This window comes from Eubalaena glacialis, chromosome 13 (assembly GCF_028564815.1).
Source record: "Eubalaena glacialis isolate mEubGla1 chromosome 13, mEubGla1.1.hap2.+ XY, whole genome shotgun sequence".
Lineage (NCBI taxonomy): Eukaryota > Metazoa > Chordata > Mammalia > Artiodactyla > Balaenidae > Eubalaena > Eubalaena glacialis.
In genome coordinates this window covers 25,216,951-25,236,213 of record NC_083728.1, presented here as the reverse complement: position 1 = coordinate 25,236,213, position 19,263 = coordinate 25,216,951, and the positions used below count along the sequence as shown (strand labels likewise).

Genomic DNA, 19,263 nt, shown 5'->3' with positions numbered 1-19,263 from the left:
TTGCCAAAAGAGCAGGGTGTTTCCGCTCCCAACATTATGAGAAAATAAAATTTTTTTTTTGGCCCCACTGCTTGGCATGCGGGATCCTAGTTCCCCGACCAGGGATCAAACCCATGACCCTTGCAGTGGAAGCGCAGAGTCTCAACCACGGAACCACCAGGGAAGTCCCGAAAATTTTTAAACATACAGAGAAGTTGAAATAATTTTATATTCTCCATTTAATTCTGTAATTGCTACAATAACATTTTGCTGTATTTATCACATAACTATCCATTCCTCCATCCATCCATCCATCCATCCAATTTTTGGATGCATTTCAAAGTACAGTTGCAGACGGTACTCCTAAACACTTCAACATGCGTATCATTAGTTTGTTTACCTTTTTTGGGGGAGTCGGTAAGATTTGCAAACAGTGAAATGCACTAAGTTTACCACTTAAGTAACAAACACTTACACCTGTCAACCCAACCCCCCCTTTCAAGATCACATCAGCCCAGAAAGCGCTCTCCTGCTGCTCCCCAGCCAGTCTCCACCTCCATTCACCAGAGGCAACCCCTCTCTGATTCCCTTCAGGTGTGATATATTGCTGGGGTCCCTGAGCAGGGGGCCTGCAGTTCAGGTAATGGTTGCCTCCCAGGGAAAATGCTGCAGCTGTCCTCTCCCTTCACCATTTATTCCTCCACTTCAGTACTTGCCACTGTTCTGGAATTCTGATGTTTCTCTGTGAGCTGGTATTGCCTTTCTCCAAAAATGTGTTCTAAAAACACTCCAGGAATTATAGGCTTTCTCCCCTTTCATGTATTTGACTCTCAAACGAACTGCACTTTTGTATATTTTTTCATTGAGAACCGTAAACCATCTTTCCACACCAAATCCAGGTTCTGGTGAATTACCAGAAAAAAAAAAAGAAAAAGAAGTGGAGATCTCATAAATTTGATCACTGCAGCAGGTAGAAATCATTAAATTGCCAAGCACATCAAATTGGTTGATGCAATCCAGTGTCAGTGAACTTAAACTGATCATATTCAATCAAGAAAGAAAATAACACAAACACATTCAAAGTGCTAGTCCTACCACTGTGTTAAACAAGCTCAGTTGGATCAAAGGGCAACTTTATTTGGGTCTCCCACTGTCTTTAACTTTATTCTCTGGGGCTTGCTCTTCCTCTGCCCCTGGATGGCATGTAGGGCAAGCCGCAGGCTTCTCCCATCGGTAGATGACGCATCAGTCCAGTGTAACAAAACTTTTGAACGGTGTTTGGAGATAGAAGCCACCCCTTCCCCAGGCTGGGCCCGCTGCCAGTCTTGCCCCTGGCAGTGGAGAGGCAGCAAGTGCTTGGCTGTGGCCTTTTTCCCCCCCGCCTTGTGCTGCCCATGTTGCTAAGAGGGGAGTGCGATGAGGGGAGGAAAGTTCATACTTCTTCAATACTGTTGTGAACTGGCTTCTTCCTCTCGGAGCCTGGTGCGTGTTCAAAGCTGACACTTGTGCTTCTGGTACATTTTACATGGGTTTTCAAAAACCTGCCCCTTTCCCCCCCCCATCCCCGTTACCTTATGTTGTGCATCCCCAACCTTCCATTCCCTTACTTTGGGTGACGCGCTCGCTCTGGCTGGCCCCTTATAACTTTCCTTTTGGCTCCTGGTTCTCAGGGTCCCTCTCTACACACTCCCTCTCTGTTGATTCAAGGTGAAGCAGAATCACCCTACCACCTCCCTCCATTAATGGTGAGACTCAAGTACATCCACAGCTTCTAAAAATTGTCCTCTAACTTCTAGCACTTTTATAGGCTAAAGATGAGGCAGAAGTGTGAATTCACTCTGAGACACCTTGTTTTTCAGTCCTGCATTGGTCCTATTCCTCTCCTGGCATATGGCAAGTGTTGCCTTGGGGTCTCAGCAGAAACTGAGAGGAAAGTAATTACACTTTAACATCCTCCTTCACAGGAAATATGTTGTTAAAGACTTGCCTAAAGGTGTGGTGGAATGGGGAATTTCATCATTTTTAATTCTCTGGGTTTAAGCACTTTTGACATGCAAGACTGTTGTTTGACTTTCAGGTATTGGGTTTTCATATATATTTAGGAAAAACATCATGAGCAAAAGTAGCAGACTGCCTGTAACTTGTTCTTATTTTGCAATCTTCCTTTGCAAAAGAGTGCTTTGTTTATTCATTCAGTTATTTAGTGAATGCCTGCTATGCCCAAGGTCCCAGTCTAGACATAAAGGAGATGGTGGCAAGAGCTTATTTCTAGTGAAGATGAGATGACCAATTGAAAAAACAAAAACCAAACTATGCTTGGGCCCCACCCTAGACCAATTAAATCATAATCCCTGAGAGTAAGCTCTGGACATCATCAGTTTGTAAAAGCTCCCTGGACATACGGCTAGGGTTGAGAACCACTAGCATAGTCCTTCATGCCCTGGTTAAGAGTACAGGAGGCTATAACAAAAATATCATTCAGAGATAAGAACTTTTGAAAGATAAAAGATGTGAAGGGAATAAGTGCAACAGAAGAGTTGCAAGATAAAGTTGAGAAAATCTCCTAAAAGGTGTGAAAAAAGAAAATGGAAGAGAAAAGTTTAAAAGATTAAAGGATCAGTCCAGGATATTCAACATCTGATTAACAGGAGTTCCAGAAAGAGAAAGTGGGGTAGAAAATTATCAACAAGAGACTATAAGAATATTTTCTAGAAGTAGGGACATAAGTTTCCACATTGAAAGATCTGAGTGTCTAGAGCAATTAATTTTAAAAAGACCCATGCCAGGCCTCATCATCATGAAATCTCAGAACACTATGGACAGATATGATCCAGAGAGAGAAAAAAGAAAAACAGGGTACAAAGGATTAGAAATCACAACAGCACTGGACATCCCAACAGCATCATTAGAAACTAGAAGAGAATGCCCTCAAAATTCTGATTAAAAATAATTTACAACCTAGAGTTCCATACCCAGCCAAACTATTAGCCAAGTGTAAGAATAAGGTAAATATTTTTGGACAATAGAAGGTCATGTGTATTTATCTGCCATGCACTGTTTCTCAGGGAGCTACCGAAGAATGTACATCAAAATAAGGGAGTGAAGGAAAGAGTGTAAAGCAGGGTATCCAGGCAATTTGAGGCTCCAACACGAGAGAAAGTCAAAAGGGTTATGTCAGGATGGTGGTGAAGGGTGCTGGGTAGTAAACCTAGAAAGAAATGCTGAATGGGGTAGGAGGTTGTTTCCAAGAAGAAAACAAAACTGATAGGTCATCTCAGGTTTTTGAACACATTCAGAGGAGATTTTGAGCTTGAGTTTTCAGGGAAGTTTGAGAAGCCTAAACATTCTTTGTTCAGCAGGCCTGAAAGGAAAGTCAAGGGCAGGAGGTGGGGATTTGGGAGTCATGTTGGAGGCACTTATGGGTGTGAACGTGGACATGACCAGGATGACATGAGAGGGCTGAGGAAAGCTGAGGGCCAAGGCAGGGTGAGAAAGCTGAGGAGCAGCTGGAGGCTGGAAAGGCCAAGGGGAGGCAACCTCACCAGGTGACCAGCCAGCTCTAAGGGCCAGCATCTGGGGAGGGCAGGGGCTAAGGACACAGCAGGAGGGGAAGGGGGTGGCAACCCTGGCCCTGTCATTCAGGGAGGTGGGGTGAGAACTGAGCACTCCCTTGGCTAGAGAGAGAGAAGGGGACCAAGGGAGTGAGGCCCAGAGGAAGGAAAGGCCAGGTCCAAGGTCCCATGTGGGAAGTGAGGTTGGTGGTCATGGCCTACACTTGTTGTCGTCTAAGAGTTTTCTGGTTTCAGGTTTTACATTCAAGTCTTTAATCTATTTTGAGTTGATTTTTGTGTATAGTGTAAGACAGTGGTCCAGTGTCATTCTTTTGCATGTGGCTGTCCAGTTTTCCCACGAAGAGACTGTTCTTTCTCCATTGTGTATTCTTGGCTTCTTTGTAGGTAAATTGACCAGATATGCATGGGTTTATTTCTGGGCTCTCTATTCTGTTCCACTGATCTATGTGTCTGTTTTTATGTCAATACAATATTGTTTTATAATAGCTTTGTAATATAGTTTGAAATCAGGGAGTGTAATGCCTCCAGCTTTGTTCTTCTTTCTCAAGACTCCTTTGGCTAGTCAGTGTCTTTTGTGATTCCATACAAATCTTATTTTATTTTATTTTTTACTATTTTTTTTAAAATAAATTTATTTATTTATTTATTTTTGGCTGCATTGGGTCTTTCTTGCTGTGCGCGGGCTTTCTCTAGTTGTGGCAAGTGGGGGCTACTCTTCCTTGCAGTGCGTGGGCTTCTCATTGCAGTGGCTTCTCTTGTTGCGGAGCACAGGCTCTAGGAGCACGGGCTTCAGTAGTTGTGGCACATGGGCTCAGTAGTTGTGGTGCACGGACTTAGTTGCTCCACAGCATGTGGGATCCTCCAAGACCAGGGCTCGAACCTGTGTCCCCTGCATTGGCAGGAGGATTCTTAACCACTGCGCCACCAGGGAAGCCCCCCCATACAAATTTTACAATTGTTTGGTCTATTTCTGTGAAAAAGGGCATTGGAATTTTAATAGGGCTTGCACTGAACCTGTAGATTGCTTTGGGTAGTATGGACATTTTAACAATATTAATTCTTCCGATCCAAATGAGCACAGAATATCTTTCCATTTATTTATGTCTACTTCAGTTTTTTTCATTAGTGTCTTCTAATTTTCAGTGTGCAGATCTTTCACCTCCTTAGTTAAATTTATTCCTAGGTAATTCATTCTTTTTGATGCAATTTTAAATGGAATTGTTTTCTTAATTTCTCTTTCTCATAATTTGTTATTAGTGTGTAGGAATGCAACAGATTTTTGTATATTGATTTTGTATCCTGCAACTTTACTGAATTTATTTATTAGTTCTAACAGTTTTTTCGGTGAAGTCTTTAGTGTTTTCTATGTATAATACGATGTCATCTGCAAATAGTGACAGTTTTACTTCTTCCTTTTCAATTTTGGATATCTTTTATTTCTTTTTCTTGTCGAATTGCTCTGGCTATGACTTCCAATACTATGTTGAATAAATGTGATGAGAGTGGAAATCCTTGCCTTGTTCCTGATGTTAGAGGAAAAGCTTTCAGCTTTGAGTATGATGTTAGCTATGGGCTTGTCATATATGGCCTTTATTATGTTGAGATACAGTCCCTCTGTACCCACTTTGTTGAGATTTTTTATCATAAACAAATGTTGAATTGCAACTTACTGAAATGCATCAAAAAGATAAAACAGATGCATGGACAGATTGACAGATAGTGATAATGCAAATGTAGCAAGTGTTAAGTGTAGAATGTAACTGGTAGGTATATGGGTGGTCATTGAACAATTATTTCAAGTGTTCTATTCACTTGAAAGTTTTCATCACAAAATGTTTAGGAAAAGCATATAACATATTAGAATGTGATAACTGCTCTGGCAAAAAAATTAAGCAAGGTGTTGGGAGGGAGGATAGAGAGTGACTGGGGTGGGGGCTGCAGTATTAAATAAGATCATTCAGGAAGGCCTCCCTGAGGAGACCTTGGAAATTAGAGAGTGAGCCACAAAGAGATCTTGGGGAAGAATGCTCCAGGGAAAGGGACCAGTAAGTACAGAAATGCTCTGGGGCACACGTGTGTCTGGGATTCCCGGAATAGTGATAGCAAGGAGGCCAGTGTAGTCGAAGCCAAGGGGGCAAGGGTGAGGTAGATAAGCCCAGAGGAGCAGCAGGAAGGCAGATCCTGCAGGCCTCATGGCATACTGTTCAGCCTTTGACTTTTACTTTGAATGGCGTGAAGGAATAGCATGATCCAACACCTGTGTGCACAGGAGGACTCTTGTCAGTGTAGTGAGGCCAGGCTCAAGTGGGCAAGGCCAAAGCAAGGAGACCAGGGAGGAAACGATGGCAGTAGACAGACAAGAGATGATGGTGGCTCTGACTTGAGTGGCAGGAGTGGAAGTGGTGAGAGATGGTCAGATTCTGGAGATATTTTGAATGTGGAGCCAAGAGGATTTGGGCCTGGAGAATGTGTGGGGCTGTGGGAAAGAAAGGAGTCAAAGATGACAGATGTGGAGAGGGAGGGTTACAATCAGAGTCCATTTTAGGGGAAGATCATGGGTTCATTTTGGGGAGGTCAAGTTTGAGATGTCTGCTAGACTTCCAAGTAGAGACATAGAGTAGGCCAGCCCTTTGGATTCAGGGAAGATGGAGGAGAGGAGGAAGACGTGAACAGAGTAACCAGAGGACTGGTGGAGGGAGTGTCAGCCCTGCTGACTGGTCAGGTAAGAGAAAGATGGAGCACAGACCTTGGGATTTGGGGGATGGGCCTATCCCCAAAGGCTTAGGCTGACAAAAGAAAGGTGTAACCACTTCCTCAAGGCCATGGCCAACCTAGTTCTTTCAGCTGCTCTTAGTGACTCTGATCACAATCTCCTGCAACTTTGTGTATGTGAGATGTGTCCACTTTGACACACACAGCTCTGGATCAAGAGTCAGCAAACTAAAGCCCTCAGGCCAAATTTGTCTGTTTCAGCAAATAAAGTATTATTAGGACACAGCCTTGCCCATTCAGATTGTCTAGGCCTGCTTCCACACTCCAGCAGAACTGAGTAGTTGCCAGAGACCATATGGCCTGCAAAGCTGAAAATATTTACTGTCTGTACTTTTAAAGGGAAAGTTTGCTTCTCTTCCTCTTTCACTACAGGAATGTCCTGTTGTTCTGTTACACAATATATTTAATAGGACATTTAGGTGGCTCTCAATTTTTTTTGTTGTTATTTTGAAAATGTTCCAATAAACATACTTAACTGTATTTCTTTGGGCTCATGTGCACACCCGCAAGTTTAATTCCTGGTTTGAAGGATATGAGCATTTCAGTTTTGGTAGATTTTGTCAAATTGCTCCCTAATGTAGCTGAAATGATTTACACTCCCATCAGCAGTGTAAAGAGTTCTCATTTTCCCATATTACCCCAAAACTTAGTATTGTGTGTTGTTAGACTTTATTAGTTAGCAATCTCTTATTGTTTGTAGCTTCCTTTGGGTTTTCTGGCTGTGAATGATAGTTTTGCTCCTTTCTTTTCCTTGTCTTGGTACTCTGGCTGGCCCCTCCATGCAATATTTGCATTTTGTTCAATAATACAATTAAAAATTCTGTTCTTGGCTCTAAAGGGAATAATGCTTAACACTTATCATATAGTATGGTGTTCTACCATTAAGTATAATGTTTGATGCAGGTTTGGTTTTTTTTTATTATTATTATTTTGAGAGAACTCAACTAAAAAACCATCTGGACTACTTTTTGTTTTTTGTATATGGCTACTCAGTTTGTCTATTTCTTTTTTAATTAGTCTTGGCAAATTATCTTTTACTAGAAAATTGTCCACTTCATCTAAGTTTTTAGTGTACTGGCATAAAGTTTATAATCTTATTTTTGTCATTTCTGCTATATCTGTAGTTATATCCCTTTTGCACATTAATGTTTATTTTATTGGTCTTTTCAAAGATCCAGCTTTGTTTTGTGGTACATATTAGTGCTTTTGTTTTCTATTTAATCAATTTCTGCTCTTCATTATTATCTTCCTTCCACTTTCTTTGGGTTTACACTTACTCCATTCTAAAATTCTTTGACATTCTGCTCATAAATTCTCCATATTTCTTCTTACCTAATACCACTTATAAGGTTACAAATCTTGTAAATTCTGCTTTAGTCCCCCCACCCCCCAAACTGGAGTTTTTATATGTATTCTCATTTTTAGTTTGACCTAAATAGTTTTCATTTCCATATGATTTCATCTTTGAGCAAAGAGTTTTCTAGAAGTGTTTTTTTAATTCTTTAAAAAAAATTTTTTTTAGAGTGTTTCAGTTTTTTTTGTAAATGTATTTATTTATTGGCTGCGTTGGGTCTTTGTTGCTGCACTCAGGCTTTCTCTAGTTGCGGTGAACGGGGGTTACTCTTCGTTGCGGTGCATGGGCTTCTCATTGCAGGGGCTTCTCTTGCGGAGCACGGGCTCTAGGCGCGCGGGCTCAGTAATTGCGGCTCGCGGGCTCTAGAGCACAGGCTCAGTAGTTGTGGCACACGGGCTTAGTTGCTCCGCGGCATGCAGGATCTTCCTGGACCAGGGCTCAAACCTGTGTCCCTTGGATTGGCAGGCGGATTCTTACCCACTGCACCACCAGGGAAGTCCCTAGAAGTGTTTTTAAGTATCGAAAGATTTGGAGTTTATTCAGCTCTTGCTTGTGGTCAGACAACACAGTCTGTATGAAATTAATTATCTGATTATCTGTTGAGATTTGTCTTGGGGCCTGGCCTACTCTATGTCTCTGCTTGGAAGCTAGCAGACATCTCAAACTTGACCTCCCCAAAATTAACCCATGATCTTCCCCTAAAATGTATTCTGTAATTTTCCCTGTCCCCATCTGTTGTCTTTGACTCCTTTCTTTCCCACATTCCCCACAGGTCATTTTTTATAAATGTTTCTTGTGTCCCTGAAAGTAACATATGGGGTTCAGGGTTCTACCAGGGTCAATTGATTAGAATTATTAATGGTATTAAAATCTTCTATATCCTTTTTTGGGCTGTTTGGTCTATCAGTTACTGAAAAAGTTTTTAAATCTCCCACTGTGATGAAGGACTTGGCAATTTCTCCTTGTATCCTGTCACTTTTGCTTCATACACTTTCAGCCTTTTTTTTTAACCTCTAACATACAAGTTCAAAATTGTTATATCTTCTTAGAAAATTGTTCTTTTCATCATTTTGTGTTGACCCTCTTTATCACTAATAATGTCTCTAGCCTTAAAGCCTATTTTGTCTGATTTTGCTATGGGTATATCTTTTGGTTAGTTTTTCTCTATTATACACTTTTTTTCCAACTCTTTACTTTTGGTGCCCTTAGGTTTTAAATGTCCTCTTGTAAACAGCATAGACCTGCATTTTATTTTTCTTGGCCAATCTGTTCATCTCTATTTTAATAGATGAATGTAAAACATTTTCTACCTCTGGTTTTTTTTTTTTTTTTTTTTTTAAAGTCAATTGTATTTTATTTATTTATTTATTTATTTATGGCTGTGTTGGGTCTTCATTTCTGTGCGAGGGCTTTCTCTAGTTGTGGCAAGCGGGGGCCACTCTTCATCGGGTGCGCGGGCGGCCTCTCACTATCGCGGCCTCTCTTGTTGCCGAGCACAGGCTCCAGATGCGCAGGCTCAGTAGTTGTGGCTCATGGGCCTAGTTGCTCCGCGGCATATGGGATCTTCCCAGACCGGGGCTCGAACCCGTGTCCCCTGCATTGGCAGGCAGACTCTCAACCACTGCGCCACCAGGGAAGCCCTACCTCTGGTTTTGTACCATTTATGTACCATTCTTTTCACTTTGCTTCCTTTTTCTCCTTTTCTACCTTCAATTATATTTTAATACCCTCTACTAAACTTTTCTCTTTTGTGCATTGGCAGTTATACCTTCTATTCTTTTAGTGATCTCTCTGAAGTGTTTGTTTGAAATACATACTTGACTTTACAAAGCCAGATAATTACCAATTATCTTTATTCTCCTCCTCTCAAATAAATGAAGCTTCTTAGAACACTTAAACTCTGATTACCCTCTCCAGTCCTACCTGTTATTGTGTCCTGTGCTCCTTGCTCTGTACTCCACAAACTAATCATCACTATTCATGTTCCATAGCAGATGCTTGTTTAGATGGACTTCCATGTTTACCAGTTTAGTTACTTGATATTTTTCTAATTTCTTCTCTTTAGAGTTCTGAAAATTCACTACAAAGTGTCTAGATGAGATTTTATTTTTATTTATTCGGTTCTGGATTTTAAGTGAGGATCCTGGTCTTTAATCAATTGTGGAAGTTCTTCAGGAACTGCCTCTCCCACATTCTTTTCTCTCCTTCTGGAACGCTGATTGAACCTATTCTTCTCACCTTACCATTCCTGTCACTTCCTCTTTTATATGTTCCATCTGGCTTGTTTTCTGGCTAATGGCTTCCACTCTTTCATCCAGTTCAGTGATCTTCTCTTCTGCTGTATCTAATTGGCTTTCTTGCCTCATCCTTTGAGACTCGAATTTCGATAGCTCTATTTTTCAATTCTAGAAATTCCTTCTAAAACCTTTATGCTCCTTTTTAGTGTCTTGCTCCAAGTGTCTTCATGTTTTATCCCCGCCCCCACCCCGACCACCACCTTTTTCTTTCTCTAACCATGAGCTCCACGAAGGCGAGGACGTTTGGTTTAGTGTTGTCATCCCCAGTGCCTCCTACCGTTCCTGGAACGGAACAGGCTCTGAGTGAGCGCTGTCAGATGACTTAGTGACAGTGGGAACAGAAGGATGCTGTGCTGCATCCTGGACCCCCGCTCTCCCCGCCGCCAGAGCTGCGAGTCTACTCTCCCAACGGCCTCGCAGGCTTCCTAGTCTCCCCTCAGCCCGGACCTCAGGGAGAGGACCCCACCCCACCCCACCCCGCCCACCTCTGCGCAGGCCGTGACGTCACGGGACTGTGACGCGCCCTGGGAGCCCCCGCCCCTTCGCGGCGCTGGGCCGGGAATCCAAGCTCTCTGCGCCGTGACGTCACGGATCCGGGCGGGCGTACTTTGCGTCGGCCCAATGGGAGCGCCGCGCCGGCCTCCCCTTTAAGGAATGTTGTGACCTGACGTCAGCCGAGCGAGTTACCTCCCCGAGCCGCCGTCGCCGGGCTCAGCGCGAGCCCCGGAGCCCTTGAGCGCGAGGCGCGGAGCCCCCGGAGCCCCCGAACCGCAGCCACATCCCCGCGTAGCGCGCCCCAGAGCCCCGGCCTGCGCGCCCCGCCGGGCCGGCGCGATGCCCTCAGACCGGCCTTTCAAGCAGCGGCGGAGCTTTGGTGAGGCCCGGCGGGCGCTCTGCGAGTGCGGGGTGGGGGCGTGGGGGCTGGGGGGTGTTGACCGACCGACCCGACTGCCGCAGATGACGTCAGCTCCGTGACGTCAGGCTCGGCTGGAGCTGGACCCTCGGGATGGGAAGCAGGCTGGGGCCTGGGCCGGGGCCTCCGCCTCGCATCCCGGTCCTGTGCCCGGGCCTTAGGGCCCGACGGCTCCGGGGGCGGGGGCTTCGGGGAGGCGGGGTCGGGGCCGCCCCTCGGGCACTGGCGGGGCGGAACCGCGAGGAGGACCTCGGCCCGGCCTCATCCCCGACTGCTGTCTGCAGCCGACCGCTGTAAAGAGGTGCAGCAGATCCGCGAGCAGCACCCCAGCAAAATCCCGGTGAGTTCCACCGCCTCCTCCCATCCCCGCCCGGCCCAGGCCCCGCCTCGGGCTCACGCATCCCCCGCCCCGCTCCCAGGTAATCATCGAGCGCTACAAGGGTGAGAAGCAGCTGCCCGTCCTGGACAAGACCAAGTTCCTGGTCCCGGACCATGTCAACATGAGCGAGTTGGTCAAGATCATCCGGTGCGCGGGCAGCAGCTGTCAGAGGGGGATTGGGTCCAGCTGGGGTCAGGCAGGGGGCTGGGTCCTTCTGAGAAGGAAGGGGTGGGGGTGGGGCACGGGAACGGGTGCTGGGTCCCGGTTGTGGGGAGGTTGGGAAAGGTCAAGGTCAGGGCTGGAGTGTCCGGTCAGAGGTGAGAGCCTCTAGAAGGGCTTGGGATGGGTGTGAGGTGGAGGATTAGGATCATTTTGGGGAGCGGGTCAGGGCTACACTCGCCCAACAGCCAGGCGCCTCACGGTTGGCTTGCCCTCCCGTCCACCTCAGGCGCCGCCTGCAGCTGAACCCCACGCAGGCCTTCTTCCTGCTGGTGAACCAGCACAGCATGGTGAGCGTGTCCACGCCCATCGCCGACATCTATGAGCAGGAGAAGGACGATGACGGCTTCCTCTACATGGTCTACGCCTCCCAGGAAACCTTCGGCTTCTGAGCCAGCAGTAGGGGGGGTTGGCTTGGGAGTGGGGGGGCCCTGTCAGGCTCTGCCCAGGGAGCTCCTGGCACCTGAACTGAGCTGCCTCTGCCCCTGCCCCTGGTGGGCTGGGCGGGGATGCCACGTCCTAGCCAGGGGGCACCAACCGCACCTACCCTGCCCCTGGGTGGATCCTGGCCTAGTCATGTTAGGGTTGCCCCTCTGGGTGCTGGCTGGGATGGGGGAAGGTTGGGAGCAGCCCCTAGCACCCCTGCTCTGTGTGGTTTGTCTTTTTTTTTAGACCCCTGCCTGTCTGCCCATCTGTCCCTCCCTGACCTGAGGTGCTGCCCATGCCTGGACCTGCCCACCCCTGAAGGACTGGCCCCTGGCTCACCCAGTCTTGACATGGTGTATGGATCTGTGGTCGTTGTTCCTCTGCAGAATAAAGATTGCTCAGGCCTGCCTGGCCCTTTGCCTCCAGCTGCTTGGGGAGTGGGGAGGGCTGCCCTACACCATTCTCAGCTGGCCGGTGCGCAGACCCATGTTCTGTGGACTCAGAGCTCATTCGGGAAACCCACGCCTGGGTGTAGTGCACCATGGTGGTATTAGGGGCCAACCCCACCCCTTCCAGGAGTGCAGTGTGGTTCCAGGGTAGACGTTTTCATAACAAAAAACATTTATTAAGTAGCCACAACCTAACAAACCCTGCTCATCTGCTTCTTCCCCTTTCCTGCTTGGGAGGGGGGCTCCTTGGTGTGCAGAGCCACAAAGTGGGGAGTCCAAGTGGAGATGCTCCTGGCTACTCCCCACAGGCCTTGCTGCCAGCCTTGGCTCCTCACTGGTACCAGATATTTGTGACCCTGGACTCAAACCTCATCTGCCCAGGACTTCCCTGCTGGCAACTCTGGTTAGAGGGCTTGGCCCAGCTTCTGGCCCTTTCACCCCTGAAGTCCGTGCAGCCCTGTGCCCAGCCAGGCCTACTTGAGCACAAGCATGGCCTCCGTGCCGTCCTTGGTGGTCAGGTAGAGACCATGTGTGAGGTAGTACTCCCGCCGTAGGAAGGCATAGAAGTAATCAGAGATGAGCAGGATCTGGGGGGAGAGAGATGTGAGAAGCTTCATGATACCTCCCCCTGAACTTTGGATCTCTGAGGGGCTAGGTAGGTGTTGGGGAGACCCTGCCCAGGGACCCTGCACCTCAGGGCCTACACCACCCTTCAAGGTCTCACTGGCACCTCAGAAGTTGCCCTACTGCCCTTCCTCCTCCTACCATGGTCTATGCTTCCATCCCAAGCCCTGGCCTGTGAACTCCAGACTGGTGCTCCTCTGTCTCACCTCCTGGGTGCCCACTGGCCCTTCCACCCCAGCCAAGTCCCCTATCAAACCTGCTTCTCCCACTGGGAACCCATATCCCCCTTCTTCCATCCAGGTGTTCAGGCCACAGGATCAACAGACTTGTCTCCTCCCATACGCCAAGCCACCAAGCCTGTCAGTTCTATTTCTCCCTGTCCCCGCAGCTACCACCCTGGACAAAGCCACTGTCATCTGAACAACAGTGGTCTCCTCTCTGGGCTTCCTGATCTCAAACCTCCCACCCTAGCAGCAGAGGTTGCTTTTTAAGACAAATCTGGTCATGTTACTTCCCAGCTTAAGGTCCTCTAAAGGCTTCCCATGGCTCTTAGGGTGAAGATCAAACTCTCTGGGGCTCTAAGGCCTTGCACTTGGTCCCTGCCCGTGTACGTGCTTCAGCCTCTGCCGTGCTCCACCTCACTCAGCTCCAGCCACACTGGCCTGTTCCCTTCCAATGCAGGATCTTTGCTGTTTCCTCTGCCTGGAATGTTCTCTTCCCCTTTCATCTAGTAAACACCTGCTTGCCCTTCAGGCCTCAAGAAGGATCACTTCCACAGAGAAGCCCTCCCTCACACCCTAGATTGGTTCTTGGTCCCATTAACTTTTATCTGGTAGCACAAACTCATCCAAATTGCAGTTTTACATTAATCTGTGAGACTGCCTGATGACTGTGGCTCCTCCCCTGGCCTGGGCAGGGCCCCTGAGTGATTCTGCCACCATGGTGTCTGTGCCCAGCTTGGTCTGTCTTTTCTGTCTGGGCCTCAGAATAGAAAGGGCCCTAGCAGCTCAGCCCACCATCCCCCTCACTGAGGCCCAGAGGGGAACAGGGACTTGCCAAGGTCCCCCGAACACTGGGCCCGCAGTCTTACAATTCCATTCATCCCAAGCTCCCAGGACCTCCAGTGCCTGGAACAGGAGGGCCAGGGCCCAGCCCTACAGAAGGATGCGGGGAGAGGGGCTCACCACTGCAGATACCACCAGTTCTCAGGCACTTACAAGCCTCTCAGATTATCATCACCAATCAATCACCTTGGCACAGATGGGGCGACGTAAGCCCAGAGCTGGGGGAGCACCTGGCTAGGGCCTTACAGCAAGACAGAGGTTGAGCCTGGCATCTCAGCCTCTGACCCCCAGACCCCTGTTCTGGGAAGCCTCTCTCACACTGTGGGCAGGAAAGAGAGCAAACCCACACCATGGCCTCAGGACAAGGACCTGCCATTCTGCCACCACAGGAATCCATCTGGAAGGCTGATGGTTCCCATCTTACAGATGAGGAAATTGAAGCACAAAGGGTTCAACAGTTGGCCTAAGGCTATACTGGGAGAGCTGGACTAGTGGCTATAACCCTGCAAGGCAATGTACCTGGGGCCCAGTGTGCTAAGGGCCCAGAACTCTGCCACTGAGGGTGTCAGAGCAGAGAGCCCAGGGAGCCCCTGAAGCCTTGCGCCGCAGCTGCCCATGGGGCGTAGTTACCACAGCAAAGGCTGCCCTCACCCGCTGCAGCCCCTTTCTCACCCAGGCCCAAGGTGTCAAGTCTGAGGAGGCGGAGCCTGGAGCTGCTGGGGGTTGATCCCCGAGCCAGGTCAGATGAGGGGTAGGTGCAAAGTCACAGTTCACAACAAAACAACTCCAATGTCACACACGATCAGCTGGTCAAATAGGAAGTCAAAACACTAGGTTATTAGTTTGAACCATATGAAACTGCCAATTTTGCAGATCAAAAACGGTTGAGTATTGACAATTTCACATGGTTCGACTTAATATAAAATGGAAAAAAAATCAAGAAATAGTAGAGTAAGTATACAATCTAGAAGCACCAGAACAAATAACTATAGGACCTTAGGGAGCTATTCTTTTTCCTTGTAAGCCTTAACTTGGTAAATTATGTATACATGTTATGTTGATAAAAATAAAAATCCAATTAAAAACAATCAGCCGATAAATGATTGAATAAGTAAATAAATAAACAAGGGAGAATTCCTTTTGGAATCCTAACAAAAGAGTTCCAAATAATATATGTAGAGACTCTCCCCTCGGGAGGCGGAGCTTAATTCTTGCCCACTCCCCACCCCCTGCCCCCGAGGGTAGGCTAGACTTCGTGACTCACTTCCAAAGAACAGGGAAAGAGAAAATAGTAACTGTGCACTGGAGAAGCCTGGCAAACACTATCTTAACCAAATGATGAAGGGTAAACGGCATGAAGCGTGGCTAGTGTGTACTGCCTGAGCATTCCAAAAACCTAAAACGCGGCCTCATGATGAGAAAAGCATCAGACAAACCCAGAGGGGACACTCTACAGGATACCTGGCCACTGTGCCCCAAGACTGTCCATGTCACGAGAAATAAGGAAAGACAGAGTGTGAGCAGAGGACATGGGGGAGACGTGGCAACTAAGTGTAATGTGGTACCTGGGACTGGATCCTGGGAGAAAAAGAAGACAGTACAGGGAAAACTGGTGAAATCCACATCAAATCTGGAGTTTACCTAGTAGTAATGTACCAGGGTCAGTTTCTTGGTTTTGACAAACATACCATGGTAATATAAGATGTTAAAAATGTGGGAAACTGGGTGGGGGGCATATGAGAACTCTCTGTACTATCTAAAATTATTCCAAAATTTAAAAGTTTATTTTAAAAAGCAACATACTACTGTTATATGCAACAACATGAATGAGCCTCAAAAATATCTTGCTGAGTGAAAGAAGGCTTCAGGAAATGTGCATTAAGATTTGTGTTTTTCCATTAATAAAGGAAATTGAAGATGATGCAAAGAAATGGAAAGATATCCCATGTTCCTGGATTGGAAGAATTAATATTGTTAAAATGGCCATACTACCCAAAGCAATCTACAGATTTAATGTGATCCCTATCAAATTACCCATAACATATTTCACAGAACTAGAAGAAATAATCCTAAAATTTATATGGAACCATAAAAGACCCAGAATTGCCAAAGCAATCCTGAGGAAAAAGAACAAAGCAGGAAGCATAACTCTCTCAGACTTCAGATAACACTACAAAGCTACAGTAATCAAAATGGCATGATATTGGCACAAAAAAAGACATATGAATCAATGGAACAGAATAGAGAGCCCAGAAATAAATCCACACACCTATGGTCAATTAACCTTTGACAAAGGAGACAAGTATTTACAATGGGAAAAAGACAGTCTCTTCAGCAAGGGGTGTTGGGAAACTTGGACAGCTGCATGAAATCAAAAGTTAGAACACACCCTCACACCACACACAAAAATAAACTCAAAATAGCTTAAAGACTTAAACATAAGACATGACACCATAAAACTCCTAGAAGAGAACACAGGCAAAACATTCTCTGACATAAATTGTACCAATGTTTTCTTAGGTCAGTCTCCCAAAGCAATAAAAATAAAATCAAAAATAAACAAAGGGACCTAATCAAACTTACAAGCTTTTGCACAGCAAAGGAAACCATAAACAAAATGAAAAGACAAGCTACAGAATGGGAGAAAATATTTGCAAATGATGTGACCGACAAGGGCTTAATTTCCAAAATATACAAACAGCTCATAGGACTCAACAACACAAAAACAAACAACCCAATTGAAAAATGGGCAGAAGAACTAAATAGATATTTCTCCAAAGAAGACATACAGATGGCCAAAAGGCACATGAAAAGATGCTCAACATCGCTAATTATTAGAGAAATGCAAATCAAAACTACAATGAGGTATCACCTCACACTGGTCAGAATGGCCATCATTAAAAAGTCTACAGAGAAGAAAAAGAAATAAAAGGAATCCAAATCAGAAAAGAAGAAGTAAAACTGTCACTGTTTGCAGATGACATGATACTATACATAGAGAATCCTAAAGATGCTACCAGAAAACAACTAGAGCTAATCAATGAATTTGGTAAAGTAGCAGGATACAAAATTAATGCACAGAAATCTCTTGCATTCCTATACACTAACGATGAAAAAGCTGAAAGAGAAATGGAAACACTCCCATTTACCATTGCAACAAAAAGAATAAAATACCTAGGAATAACCTTCCTAAGGAAACAAAAGACCTGTATGCAGAAAACTATAAGACACTGATGAAAGAAATTAAAGATGATACAAACAGATGGAGAGATATACCATGTTCTTGGATTGGAAGAATCAACATTGTGAAAATGACAATACTACCCAAAGCAATCTACAGATTCAATGCAATCCCTATCAAACTACCAATGGCATTTTTCACAGAACTAGAACAAAAAATTTCACAATTTGTATGGAAACACAAAAGACCCCAAATAGCCAAAGCAATCTTGAGAAAGAAAAACGGAGCTGGAGGAATCAGGCTCCCTGACTTCAGACTATACTACAAAGCTATAGTAATCAAGACAGTATGGTACTGGTACAAGAACAGAATTACAGATCAATGGAACAGGGTAGAAAGCCCAGAGATAAACCCATGCACATATGGTCACCTTATCTTTGACAAAGGAGGCAAGAATATACAATGGAGAAAAGACAGCCTCTTCAATAAGTGGTGCTGGAAAAACTGGACAGCTACATGTAAAAGAATGAAATTAGAACACTTCCTAACACCATACACAAAAATAAACTCAAAATGGATTAAAGACCTGAATGTAAGGCCAGACACTATAAAACTCTTAGAGGAAAACATAGGCAGAACACTCTATGACATAAATCACAGAAAGATCCTTTTTGACCCACCTCGTAGAGTAATGGAAATAAAAACAAAAATAAACAAATGGGACCTAATGAAACTTAAAAGCTTTTGCACAGCAAAGGAAACCATAAACAAGATGAAAAGACAACCCTCAGAATGGGAGAAAATATTTGCAAACGAAGCAACTGACAAAGGATTTGTCTCCAAAATATACAAGCAGCTCATGCAGCTCAATTATCAAAAAAACAAACAACCCAATCCAAAAATGGGCAAAAGACCTAAATAGACATTTCTCGAAAGAAGACATACAGATGGCCAACAAACACATGAAAGGATGCTCAACATCGCTAATCATAGAGAAATGCAAATCAAAACCACAACGAGGTATCACCTCATACTGGTCAGAATGGCCATCATCAAAAAATCTACAATCAATAAATGCTGGAGAGGGTGTGGAGAAAAGGGAACCCTCTTGCACTGTTGGTGGGAATGTAAATTGATACAGCCACTGTGGAGAACAGTATGTAGGTTCCTTAAAAAACTAAAAATAGAACTACCATATGACCCAGCAATCCCACTACTGGGCATATACCCTGAGAAAACCATAATTCCAAAAGAGACATGTACCACAATGTTCATTGCAGCTCTATTTACGATAGCCAGGACATGGAAGCAACCTAAGTGTCCATCAACAGATGAATGGATAAAGAAGATGTGGCACATATATACAATGGAATATTACTCAGCCATAAAAAGACATGAAATCGAGTTATTTGCAGTGAGGTGGATGGACCTAGAGTCTGTCATACAGAGTGAAGTAAGTCAGAAAGAGAAAAACAAATACTGTATGCTAACACATATATACGGAATCTAAAAAAAAAAATCGTCATGAAGAACCTAGAGGCAGGACGGGAATAAAGACGCAGACCTACTAGAGAATGGACTTGAGGACATGGGGAGGGGGAAGGGTAAGCTGGGACAAAGTGAGAGAGTGGCATGGACATATATACACTACCAAATGTAAAACCGATGGCTAGTGGGAAGCAGCCACATAGCACAGGGAGATCAGCTCGGTGTTTGTGACCACCTAGAGGGGTGGGATAGGGAGGGAGACGCAAGAGGGAAGAGGTATGGGGATATATGTATATGTATAGCTGATTCACTTTGTTATAAAGCAGAAACTAACACACCATTGTAAAGCAATTATACTCCAATAAAGATGTTAAAAAAAAAAAAGAATCCATCTGCCAGTGCAGGGGACACAGGTTTGAGCCCTGGTCCAGGAAGATCCCACATGCCGCAGAGCAAATAAACCCATGTGCCACAATTACTGAGCCTGCACTCTAGAGCCCACGAGCCACAACTACTGAGCCTGAGTGCCACAACTACTGGAGCCCA

The 19,263-nt window shown here is 45.4% G+C and overlaps 2 protein-coding genes across 4 annotated transcripts in view; one reads left to right on the top strand and one right to left on the bottom strand.

The window, feature by feature from the left end:
- Positions 1–10,621: 10,621 nt before the first annotated feature.
- MAP1LC3A (microtubule associated protein 1 light chain 3 alpha) lies at positions 10,622–12,324 on the top strand. Its single transcript, XM_061208439.1, has 5 exons — positions 10,622–10,848; positions 11,172–11,227; positions 11,307–11,413; positions 11,715–11,884; positions 12,158–12,324. The coding sequence occupies exons 1-4, from the start codon at positions 10,809–10,811 to the stop codon at positions 11,875–11,877; spliced, it is 366 nt and encodes a 121-aa protein (XP_061064422.1). The 5' UTR covers positions 10,622–10,808; the 3' UTR covers positions 11,878–11,884; positions 12,158–12,324.
- Positions 12,325–12,510: 186 nt separating this feature from the next.
- The window catches only part of PIGU (phosphatidylinositol glycan anchor biosynthesis class U), a 106,131-nt gene continuing 99,378 nt past the window's right edge, over positions 12,511–19,263 (bottom strand). For all 3 annotated transcript variants that reach the window (XM_061208500.1, XM_061208502.1, XM_061208503.1), the window contains one exon: positions 12,511–12,947. In XM_061208500.1, the coding sequence (XP_061064483.1) occupies positions 12,834–12,947 (114 nt within the window). In that variant the 3' untranslated portion in view covers positions 12,511–12,833. The remainder of the gene's footprint in view (positions 12,948–19,263) is intronic.

Bases quoted from the DNA above. Each gene is read 5' to 3' on its own strand.
- MAP1LC3A (XM_061208439.1), top strand. From the start codon at position 10,809: ATGCCCTCAGACCGGCCTTTCAAGCAGCGGCGGAGCTTTG. The intron at 10,849-11,171 runs GTGAGGCCCGGC...TGCTGTCTGCAG, and splicing joins CAAGCAGCGGCGGAGCTTTG to CCGACCGCTGTAAAGAGGTG. The intron at 11,228-11,306 runs GTGAGTTCCACC...CCCCGCTCCCAG, and splicing joins AGCACCCCAGCAAAATCCCG to GTAATCATCGAGCGCTACAA.